Source organism: Sarcophilus harrisii, chromosome 1 (genome assembly GCF_902635505.1).
Source record: "Sarcophilus harrisii chromosome 1, mSarHar1.11, whole genome shotgun sequence".
NCBI classification, from domain to species: Eukaryota; Metazoa; Chordata; class Mammalia; order Dasyuromorphia; family Dasyuridae; genus Sarcophilus; species Sarcophilus harrisii.
Window position 1 is genome coordinate 61589213 of NC_045426.1, and position 12340 is coordinate 61601552.

General features: G+C 39.7%; 1 protein-coding gene across 2 annotated transcripts in view; it reads left to right on the forward strand.

Annotated features, from left to right (window-relative positions):
* The window catches only part of FBLN2 (fibulin 2), a 206034-nt gene extending 195447 nt beyond the window's left edge, over positions 1-10587 (forward strand). For both annotated transcript variants that reach the window (XM_031956699.1, XM_031956704.1), the window contains 3 exons: positions 388-516; positions 2817-2940; positions 4489-10587. In XM_031956699.1, the coding sequence (XP_031812559.1) occupies positions 388-516; positions 2817-2940; positions 4489-4846 (611 nt within the window). In that variant the 3' untranslated portion in view covers positions 4847-10587. The remainder of the gene's footprint in view (positions 1-387; positions 517-2816; positions 2941-4488) is intronic.
* The last annotated feature ends 1753 nt before the right edge of the window (positions 10588-12340 follow it).

The following is a 12340-nucleotide window of genomic DNA, read 5'->3' on the forward strand; positions in this document are numbered from 1 at the left end:
ACATTGGGTAAATCACTTAATCCTTGCCTCAGTTTTCTTTGTAAAATAGAGATAATAATAATAACCTTCCTCCCAAGATTATTGTGAAGATTAAATGAGATAATGTTTGTATAGAGTTTCTAAACCAAAAATACTATATAAATACTAATTATTAATTAATCATTATAAATTATTATAATTTACTTAATTAACAATAAATTTTAAGAATAGACTTTTACAATTAATCATAAAAACTGGTTATGGTTTTAAACATTGGACTGTTAGAAGTATAGATTGACATAGTGGAATGGGATGCTGTTGGGATTCAGAGGGGAAGCAAAGGTAGATATATCTATGGATGATGACTCATGCTCCCTGCTAAATGTGGCTTTCAAATCTTTTTCTCAGACATTGATGAGTGTACCCAAAGTGCTGGCATCCTCTGTACCTTCCGTTGCCTCAATGTCCCTGGCAGTTACCAATGTGCTTGTCCTGAGCAGGGCTATACCATGATGGCCAATGGACGGACCTGCAGAGGTGAGTAAGAGGCTGAAACACTTCCCTTCCAGGGAGAGGAATCGGGGTCCCTAGCAGGCAGAGGGTACTTCTGGCTAGTACTGTTGTGAACAAAGGTAGTTTCTCTTTTAATTCTTTCCTGTGCCCATACCTGCTCCAGTCATGGCCAGTAAAATAGGAGAAGGAACAAGGTAGTGCCTCTTATTCTCTCCTCCTCTGAGACCTAGATCTTGTTTTTTGAAGAATGGCAAAGAGGTTAATGTGGGCATGGATCAAAACAGCACATTGTGCTCACACTTCCTGTTCTGTGGACTCAAGGATCTGACTCTCCTATGTGCAAATCTCTTCTTGAGGGGCCTATCAGAGGGGATGTCACCATTCTGTTTAGCATCAAATAATCCAGGAAGCATCAAAGCCCTTCATCTATGGACTTCCTAGAGGGAAGCTTTGAGAAAGTTAAGTTTCTTGTGAACATCACCAGATTTAAGTGCAAACATGCTAGGGTCTCTGTTTCATGGGAGGAATTATTACTTTTTCTATCAGAATCTTCTTCATCTAGCTGATGGATGACTTCCAGGAATAGTTTGAAGACCAGAGGAATACATCTGGAGCTTAAACACACAGCCAGGGAGAAATGACTTTGACTTTGGCGCCTGGTTTGGCAATTCAACAATGTAATAGTCACAGAAACCACCAAGCCCCTGAAGGAATAGATATAAAAACGAAGTTGGGCGGGGGAGGCAAGTAATTAAGCCTCTCAACCCCTATTTCCTCTAAAAGGAAAGGATGAGATTCGTTGATCTCCAAATTTTCTCCCAGATTTAAGTTCCACAAACTTGAAAAGAGGGAGAAAATTCTAGTTATAAGTTTCTCATCTTGCCAAGGCTGCCCTCATCTCCTCTAGTCCCTCTTCCTCTGCCAGGGAGCACATCAGGTTGGATTCTTTTCAGTCCCACTTAAGCTGTTACTTTTGACCTTCTTGACTTCATGGGAGAAGCAGAGGAAGCCTGTCAGAAACACTGGTGGATTGAACCTATTAACTCATTGCTTTTGACAGCATCTCTTTCCATCACAGCCCAGAGAAGATGGAAGCTCCCTGTAGGTCTTTATAAAACCTCCAAGAAAAGCTGAGGCAGCCATATCTCAAGCTAAGCGTTGCCCTATCTGTGCCCTCATCTTTAATTCCTTCCCCTTATATTACTAATGACATTTCCAGAGAAATGAGCTCTTTCTTTCCAAGAACTAATTTCCCCCTGCTATTCTTGCTCTACCTGACACTATAATAGCTCTGCAGTGGAAAGGGAAGGGATCACAGTTAGCCATTTGGGGTCAAAACCCAAAACTTTCCACTTGTTGAGATGATAATGAAATTTACCCACTGCAGGTAAGTCATCCAAGTGTCCCCCAGGGGAACAAAGTGGCCCCAGCTGTCCTAGTGTGAGTTCTTTGCCCTAAACTTGAGCTCAGAGTTTTGCTAAGTACAAGTAATATAAGGGTGGCCCCCAATGCTAAGCATGATACCAGCACAGACCACACAGATATGGATGGACAGACCAAGCAACTGGTAAATATTGACTGATGTCCACAATCACCGTCTCATGCTGAGCTGGAGGCTGGGTTTCAGACTGGGGCAGCAAAGCCTTGCAAAAGTCTTTGCATTAAGTAGATCATTGAACTCTTAACTCCAGAAATAATGGGAAATGATGGGAAAGGTCAGTGTGGCCTAAGAGTGACCAGTGTGTGTTTAAATTTATGATGCTCAGATGAAATTGAATTACAGTTAACAGCCTGATGGCCCAGCTACAATTTGCAAATTACTCATAAAATCCAACTGTTAAATCCCTGGCTTCTCCATGTAAGAGTTCTCTTTAATGGTGATATTAAAGAGTCTTGCCATCTGCTCCTGGTGCCAAGAATGCCGAGTCTCTCTTTCATACCATGTATTGTGACAGGCAGAGTAGATAAACTTGGGGAAAATCAGAGTTCAAGGCTGGCCTCTGACACATGCTAGCAAAAATGGGCAAATCCCTTCCCCTGGAAGTATGAATTGTCGATTGACATTGACAGAGGAGGTACCCACAGTGATGAAAATCGCAGATCTGGTCAAGAATGTGTATGTTTGGGGGAAACTGCAAAATAAGATTTTGACTTCTTTGGTTCCCCCAAAGAAATTCAGCATGTTTGTGTGTCTATCCGTGTGTGATTGTTTTGTTTTTCTCTTCTGGTCACTGCTCATATTTGGATCTCATATTTTAGCTTTTAGTTCCCAGGTGTTCTTAATTCTCATGGTCCTTCCATCTTCTCTTTGTGTTTTCTGGCAGACCTGGATGAATGCACTCTTGGCACTCACAACTGCTCGGCAGCCGAAACTTGTTACAACATCCAGGGTAGCTTCCGGTGCCTGCTGTTTGAGTGTCCACCAAACTACAGAAAAGTTTCAGACACGTAAGTGTCCTTGGTCTCCTCCAAGGAGATTTAGAAACATGCCTTCTCTTTCCTTTCAGAGGAATCCAAAGGCCCTCCTCTGATCCAAGCAGAAGCTGTTTAATCATGGTGGCCACTTCTCTTTGGTTGTTGCTTTAAACAGGGTTGGATGGATAGGTCTACTTGAAAAAAGTGACAACTTGTGTCAAGTTTCCTTTGGGATGGGATAGGACTTTAATCTCTAAAGAGAAGATCTGGGCTTTCTTCCCTTTCAGAAGTGCCCAGTTACACTGCCCTAACTTTTTTCCTACTGTAGTTATCAAGGGACTCTATCCACATCTTCCCCTACCTGGGGCCCATCACTCCTTATTTGGACCCCCTCCCAACTGACAACATTGAACCCTATTTGGGTATTGGAGGGGATGCTATAACTCAAATATCCCAAGGGATAGTTGCCTAGCTGACTTTCAGCCAAGTGCTAATGTGGGAAACATGGAAGATAGACAACAGATGGAGCTGGTAAAGGTGGGATGGAAAGAAGAAATTGCCCCTTACTGATAAAGTCTCACCTAAAATCTGTGCTTTCTGGGACACCCCTTGGCATGAAGAAATGTATGAGATAATAGCAATGGCTGGCAATGATTTAGCATTTAAAGGTTTGCAAAACATTGCACTTAGAATATCTCATTTGAACATTAACACTACCCTATAAGTCTGGTACTATTATTTTATTCTCATTTTTATGATGAAGAACTAAGTACTTGAGTTCTTCTCCCACTCACTAGCTAGCATGTACCCTGTGACCTTCACTTCCCTCATCTGTAAGGTGAGCATAATGATGCATCAATAATAATAATAACTAATATTGAAATAGCACTTACCATGTGCTAAATACTCTGCTAAGCACTTTACAAATAGCATCTCATTTGCTCCTCACAACAACCCTGGGAGACAGGTACTGTTTTGATCCCCATTTTACAGACAAGAAAACTGAGGCAAATAGAAATTAAGTGATTTGCCCAGTATAACACAGCTTCGTTGTTGTTCAGTCATGTCTCTCTCTCCTTGATGCCATTTGGGGTTTTCTTGACAAAGATACTGTTTCACCATTTCCTTTTCTAGCTCATTTTACAAAAAAGGAAACTGAGGCACACAAGATTAAGCAACTTGCCCAGGGTCACACAGCTATTAAGAGTCTGAGGCTGGATTTGAACTCAGATCTCCCTGACTCCAAGTCTTGCATTTTATCCTCTGAATTACCTACCTGTTGCTATCTCACTCCCAAGGTGGTTAAGGGAAAAGCATTCTAGAAAAGAGACAGTGTTATGTTGTGAAAAGAATACTGATTCTAAAGTCAAGACCACCTGGTTTTAAATTCTGACTCTGCAATGACTTTCTGGGCCTCAGTTTCCTTATCTATAAAATGGGATGGGTATATGCTAGATGACCCCTGGGTACCCTCTCAGCCCTAAATCTCTGGTTTAGTGTGGTGAAATTTGTTCTAGCATGGGTATTGCCATCACCCTCCTCTTCCTGCTCTTCCTCCATTTCCCATTCTGTCATTCATAGGAGATGTGAACGGACCAGCTGCTTCAACTTCTTGGATTGCCAGAGCACCCCAGTGAGGATCACCTACTACCAGCTCAACTTCCAAACCAACATCGTGGTGCCCGCTCACATCTTCCGCATTGGTCCCTCCCCAGCCTATACTGGTGACAACATTATCTTGACCATCACGAAGGGAAATGAGGAAAACTACTTTAGTGCCCAGAAGCTAAACCCTTACACAGGGGTTGTCTTCATTCAAAGGCCAGTCAAGGAACCGCAAGACTTCCTTCTAGATGTTGAAATGAAACTCTGGCGCCAGGGCACCTACACCACTTTCCTGGCCAAAATCTACATTTTCATTACAGCCCATGCTTTCTGAGACAGGCAGGGGTGGACATTGGGACTGGCCATGCTCTGCTCTTTAATCATTCTACCAAAGTCTAATTAGTCCTGGGGAAGTGGCTTTCACTGTATCTGGCATTTCTATTATTTTTTTTATTTGTTGCTTGAAACAGTATTATTATTGTGTAAATTAACTTAATTTTTATATACTTGTTTCTTTTCTAATTTGTTGAGTTTTCCCCTTGAAGTTGTTCTAGAAAAAAAAAAGTCTGAATGTGAAATTCTGTTCTTCAGTGACATCTTTAGCAGAGAAAAAAGAAGAACAGATTTGGTAGCTAAGTACATCTTTTATTGACAAACTGAAATATGTCCAAAAGAGCGACACAGGGGTGACATAAAGAATATCTGGCCATATTGTATGAGGGGCAATTGAAGGACCTGAAGATGTTAAACTTGAAGAAGAGAAAGTTTATGGCTTTTTTTTTTTTTTTTACCATGTTGGAAAGTGAGCAGCTATTCTTTACCCCTAGTAGGGGGATTAGGACCAATGGTTAGAGATTATAAAATGGCAGCTTTCAGCTCAACCGACTTCTAAATGACTGGTCTTACTCAAAAAAGGAGATAGACTCCCCCCAGTGAGGCAGTGAGTCCCTTGTCACTATAAGTGTTCAAATAGAGGGGAAATGGCTTGATTGCTGTCTATATTGTAATGTGCCTTTAGAAGGAGTTAGACCAGTTGGTTTCTAATTTCTCTCCTATAATTCCATATTCAGAGTGAAAGAAATAGCTTATTCAATGAATTTTTATTCCATTTACAATCTAATCTCCAAGCTAAATTGTTATTTAAATGGGTCTTGATTATATCCTTAGTTGTTGAAACTGTCTGAATTTGACAAGTATGCTTTATTTTCACAAATCCTTCATAGAGCCAGGTTTTTGCCATCACCTGAATGTGCTAACTCCTCTGATCAAGGCCATAAAGTCTCATTTAAATGAATCATTAACTTTGACAACAGTAATGTAAGCAAAAGTCATGAATTTTCTAAGTATTCTGTTATAGACACTAGCACACAAGCTACAGGATCCATTATTGACCTAATCTAATAAGATTATATTAATTATATACTGTTGTAAGGCACTATATAGCACTAGGAATACAATGACTCCCCCCCAAAAAATACTCAGGGAGTTTACATTCTGATGCCATATATGACCAAGACCTAAAACAATCAGAATTTGCATGACTGGAACCAGGCAGTATACCCAAAGTAAATGACCAGCTTCAGCTTCTCCTCCCCAGGGTGGATTTCCCTAGGACCCTGAACCTGGAGGAAGAGCCATGTGTTTATTATAAATCTGCATTCTCTTTAGATGTTTGGACTTTGATGCTTGAGGACATAAGGATTCCAAGTCTGTCCCCACTAGGACTTTTGCTGGAATTTATCACCTTAGGCCTGTCAACCAAACAGTAAAATCAGTCCAGCCCTAGGGTCACCGTATGTTCAGTTATAATGCTCTACTTGAGCTATGGTCCAAGTCCCAGACAGCATGGTTCTGTCACCATGTATGATAGAAGATGGGAGGGAGGTGGGGATCATCTCCAGCAAAGCTCTGAAGGATGGAGGAGAAGGGAAAAGAGGAAAAAGAGATAAGAAAGATGTGTTAGAAAATGGAATAGGTAAGTGGGGGATATTTTGACCTCAAATAAGATAAATGAAAATCTAAGGTTGATAGATGTGTAATATTCTTTTACATACATACTTTTATATAGACCACTATATATGCAAGTATATATTTCTATATGTAGACATAGAAGATTAGATTTATTCTCCATGGCTCCAGGGAATGGAACTAAGAACTCTAGGTGGAAGTTGGAGGGAAATGGACATCAGATCAATATAACAATGTGAAACAATGAGTTTAATCCAATTCAATGTTTATCAGGCATCTATTCTAGAATATAAAATCAGGCTCATAGACTTGGGGCTTGGTGAAAACCTTAGAGGCCATGTAGGCTCCTCACCCCACTCCATTTGATAAGGGAGGAGCTAAGACCCAGAAAAGAGTCACCATGACACAATACATGAAGTCAAGAAGATTGGGTTCATAACCTACCTCTGATTCAAGTTAGCTGTATGAGTAGGGGGAAATAGCCTCTTGTTGTCCCCAGACGACTTTCTGAGTTCAAGGCAAGTTGCTACTTACTAATCTTCTTCCATCAACCAATGAATAAGCATTTACTAAGTCCTTACTATATACCAGGTATGATTCTAAGCAGTGGAGATACAAAGAAAGGCAAAAACAAGTCTTGCCTTCAAGAAGCTTACTAATTCTAATGGGAGGAAACCCTATGTAAAAAGTTAGGTACCCACAAGACACATACAAGAAACCAATGTGTAATAGTTAGCTACTTATAAGACACATACAAGGAAACAATTTATAACTACCTATAAGATACATACGAGGAAACAATGTATAAGTGGTTAGGTACCTACAAATATATACAAGGAAACAATGTATAAATAGCTACCTATAAGACATATATAAGGAAACAATGTACAAATAGCTACCTATAAGACTCATAGGAGGAAACAATGTGTAAATAGTTACCTACAAGGCACATGCAGAAACAATGTATAAATGGTTAGGTACCTATAAGACACATACAAGGAAACAATGTACAATTAATTAAGTACCTACAAGATAGATGGTAGTAGAGAAAGTTTCCACAACAGAAATCACCCATCTTGATGAAATCTGAGATTGAGATAAAAACAAATATACTAGACACTGGAGCTACAAAGACAAAAAGGGAAACGGTCCCTGTATTCAAAGAATTTACATCCCATGGAACATTTGTAATGAATGTTTATTAGCAGAGCACTGTGAGAGGTGCTAGGGGAATTATAAAGTTTAGACAAGCCACCATTCCTACCCCGCAGGGAACTCACTGTCTACTAGAAGGATTAGACTCCAACACTAGCAACTATAAGACACAATATTATGTCATCCATGCACTAGAGAGGTGGAAAACCAATGCCAGAAATGGTTTTCTAACAGAATTTTGTAAAAATGGAATGAGCTGTTTTGGGGATTTCTCCATCAATGGAGACCTTCAAGCAGATGGTAAAGTTTCTGGTCAGGGAAGATGCAAAGAGGTATTGGGTTGGGATGAGACTAGAAACATCTTCCATCTTTCTAGTTCTAGGTGTTCATGCATATTCAATATACTTACATGCACTTAAATGCCTATGTGCATGTAACTATACCTCTATACATTTCCATTTAGCAAACACTTAAAGTGACTTGTGCATATATTCATGTAGTCAGAAGATAGTAGTAATTATCTGGAAAGGCTCTTAGAGATCTAATCTAATCCTCTTATATCATAAAGAAGGAAACAGAATCAGAGAGATGAGTGACTTGAGCAAAGGAAAACAGGTAGTAAAGTTGATATTTGAAACCATGTCTTCTAATTCCAAATCATGTATGCTTACATGCATATACACATATACATGTGCACAAAGATATGCATACATGCACATATACATGTATATATATAGATACATTATCATAGTGTAGTGAATAGAGTTAGGAGGACCTGGATTTAAATACTTCTATTGACTAGTAGATCAGTATAATAGACAAGACATAAGCCTCAGAGTTAAAAAGATCTGGCTTCAAGACCCTCTCTGGATATTTACGAAGATAAGTCATTTAGCTTTCTTGTACCCATTCTCTCATCTATATAATGAGGGACTTAGAGCAAAGACCTTTCCCACCCCCTTCCCTTTTAATCCTGAATTTATGAACCTATGAAGAATCATTGAATTTCTGTGATTCTCTGTTTCTTCATCAGGAGTAATACCTCTGGTACCTCACTCACAAAGTTGATGTGAGACTCAAGTGAGATAATGCATTTAAGTCATTCTTGTAGACTTTAAAACATTGCAGACTAGTCTGATATCTCTAATGGTGATAGGACAACCCAGTTGAAGGGATAGGGTCTCATGTTCTTGAGAAGAAACTTAGGAATTAAAGGGGAAGACTCATTGCCCAGAGATGATATATCAAGAAAGGAACGCAAAGACCATCCTGCTTGACCCTCTCATTATATAGCTGAGGAAATTGAGGCCCGAAAAAATTAATTTGCCCAAGATTATACAGGTGATAAGTAGCAGAGCCTCAGCACATAATTCTGTAGGGCATCACCCTTTAAATTATTGCATTGTCTCAGCAATTGCTTGCTAACAAACTGGACTTTACTTTTGTTGTCTATGAAAGAAGGGGATAAAACCTTGTCTCAGAGTGGGACCCAGGAAGGAAAATGAGTAGGTAAGCATCAGAGTTTGTGCTTCTGCTCCAAGACTATCTGCTACAGGTCTCCTCGATCTTCTAGTATTCCCAGTGGCAGATCTGGATCAGAAAACCATAATTACTGAAGAGCAAGACAATCTGGGCCTTGGACACACAGTTCATTCTTACTGTCTTAAAGGGCATTGGAAGGCAATTTGATGGTCTATGTGTCTCATCAATTCTCCTATGAGATTTTGGGTGTGAATAGATGGTACTATAATTAGACGATCCATGTTTGTATGGTAGAGATCCCACTGCAAATAACACTTACAGGGAAAGAGAACTGCATATTAGATACTGCCTTCCAATGCTTCCACCACTGGTGATAAGCCACAAAAGATTCATATATATAAACATGTACACTTATGTACACAAATTTCAAGTTTGGTGTCTTATTTGGGCATTCCTCTTATCTGGAACCATGAAAAAAATCATAATGACTTTTCTCCTGGGCCTGAAGAAGCTATGTTCATATATGAATCTGAAGTGGCTCTAACACTCTCAGAATAGGTATACTTCCTGAAAGTATTTTAGCATCAGATTTCAAGCTGAAAGGGAGTTATGTGTTTAAAATTTTCTAGACCAACACTCTCACTTTCCAGATAATCATAATAGCTACCATATAAATGGCTTTAAGGTTTACAAAACACTTTACATATATCATCTCTTTCAAGCCTCACAACAATTCTGTGTAGTCAGTGCTATTATTATCCCCATTTTACAGACAAGGAAAAATGAGGTTGAGGGGCTAAATAATTTGCACAGGGTCACACACCCAATATATGTCTGAGGCAAAATTTGAACTCATGTCTTCTTGACTCCAAGTCTAGCACTAGAACTTGGTTCATTTAAGCAATCGGTTGGTTGATAGATTGTCATTAAATAATTGATTAGGTTAATCTTTTCTAAGATCACACAGATATTAAGTGGCATAGTTAGAATGCAAACTCCAAGTCCTCCAGTTTCAAACCCAATAGTCTTTTCAACATGCCACATTGCCTTCCTAAGATCATCAGAAATCAGCAACAATTAGTGACCACTTGGTTCTAAAACACATTCTGGTTGTTTATGCACATTTGGCCATGAAAAAACCATCTGCTTAAAGAGGCAGCCAGGATAACCGGGATTGCTTTTCTGGTTCTGAACTTTCTTCCCTTCCTACAACTGAATACCAGACCCCTCCTTATATCCATCTAAAATTGTTATGATAGGAAAAGATTTCCACCAGCATTATAGGATGATTGAGTAGCCTGGCCTCCAGCACTCCAGCAAATCTGCACCACTGGAGAATCAATGGACAAGCCAGTGCTTTGTCACTTGGTTACCCTGTGGCAATGCGATCCTCCAGGAATTCTGAGCTCTGCTTTGTCATCTATCTGCTATGGTGAATGGAAAAATCAAGTGGAGAAAATGGCCTTGCAAGAAACCTCTTGAAAAAACAAATGACTGCAATTCCAGAAGCTATGGACTCTCCGATTTGGACATCGCTTTGAAGAGACATCATCAGCACCCTGCTGAAGGGATAAGGGATAAAGATATCTCCTAAACCACCTAGGGCACAAATCTCTCTTTGGCAAAGTCTCACTTCCCAGACTCTCTTGGTTGACCAGGATAGTCAACCAACTATACCTCTCCTTCCCAAGTGAGGATGATTACAGGGTTTCTAGCCTGGAAGAGAGATTGATTGGTTTCTTCATTCTCAAGCCTGCTTCCATCTATGTTATTGTTAATTAAAGGGGCAATGCAACTGAGCCCCTCCCCTATCCTCTGTGAATTTCTAGAAACCTAAAGGCTTTTGTAAACCCTGTCCTGTATTCTTTTTCTCAATAAATGCTACTACCAGGGCATTCCTGAGGTTGTGATTATCTGCACTATTCAAAGGTCAGTTGTGTGTACCTTGTGATTTAATAATATAACAAGCCTGGAAAGATTTGGAAGAAATTAGAAGCAGGATGAGCTTAGTACGTATGTTGAGTTGGGCAGGGGCAGAAAGCTGTCATGAGTTCTGCTTTAGAAGCCTAGAAGTTCATGGGCTTGCAGATCTAAAGCTGGTAACATTCAATATATGGAAATCCCCTTTGTAAACTCACTGACAAGTTATTGGACTCTACTCAAATTGCTCCACAAGATTCCCAAGGCAGCTCATTGTCCTTTGGGACAGCTATAATCATGATGAAGAAGTCTTTCGTCTCTCGAGATGAGATTGAGAACTCTTCAGTTTAATCTGTACCCTTTGTTCTAGGGGACCAAATAGAGTGGGTCTAATGGCTTTTCAAATATGTGACAACTGCTGTCCCAACCCTGATTTCCCATCTTTTCTACTTTGGGTTAAACATCCTAACCTATTTCAAATGATTCCCACATAAAATTGGGAATCCCCACATAAAAATGGACATGAGTCTACTTCCCTCCACCCACAACTTGAGACAAATTCCAATCTACAAGTACCCTTCCTTTAAGATGATCATACATCTCTTCTGCTGAGAACATGAGGCTCAAATGGGTCTTTAAAACAGTTAGAAATATCCAGTTTTTAAGCTCATTAAAGATTAATTTCAGGAAGAAGTGAATTCCTTATCACAGGATAGGTTCAATTAGGTAATCATGGGATTGAAACTATAGAAGAGACCATAGAAGAGACTATAGAAGGAGGGTAGATGAGATCAAAGACAGAAGTGGAAAGAACACCAAGCCTAATCATTCTCCTTCCCCCTCCCCCCCACCCCCTGCTTTTTGCAGAAGAAGAAACTGAATCTTCATGAGGTTAAGTAAGCTGACCACAATTAGTACATATCTAAGGCAGGATGTGAATTTATATCTACCTGACTCCATGTCTATTTCATTCCAAGAATCAAGAATTTATTATTCTGTAAGGTTATGCTATATCCTGCCTCACAGGTGAAAGACAGTTGTGACTGATGCAGACAGAAAATGTGGTAGCTTGTTGTCTCACAGGTTGATAGATTTAGAGTTAGGATTTTGTAGTTCATTTAGTCCATCCCCCTCCTTTTACAGGTAAGAAAACTGAGACCCAGACACAAAGAAAATAAGAGCAGAGCAAAGATTTGAACTTGGGGATTTTGATGCCAAATCAGGAGCTCTTCCAAACTGTCTTCATCATCAGTGAGTTGGGAAGAGTTAGGAAGCTTCATATAAAATAGACTAGTTACTTGTT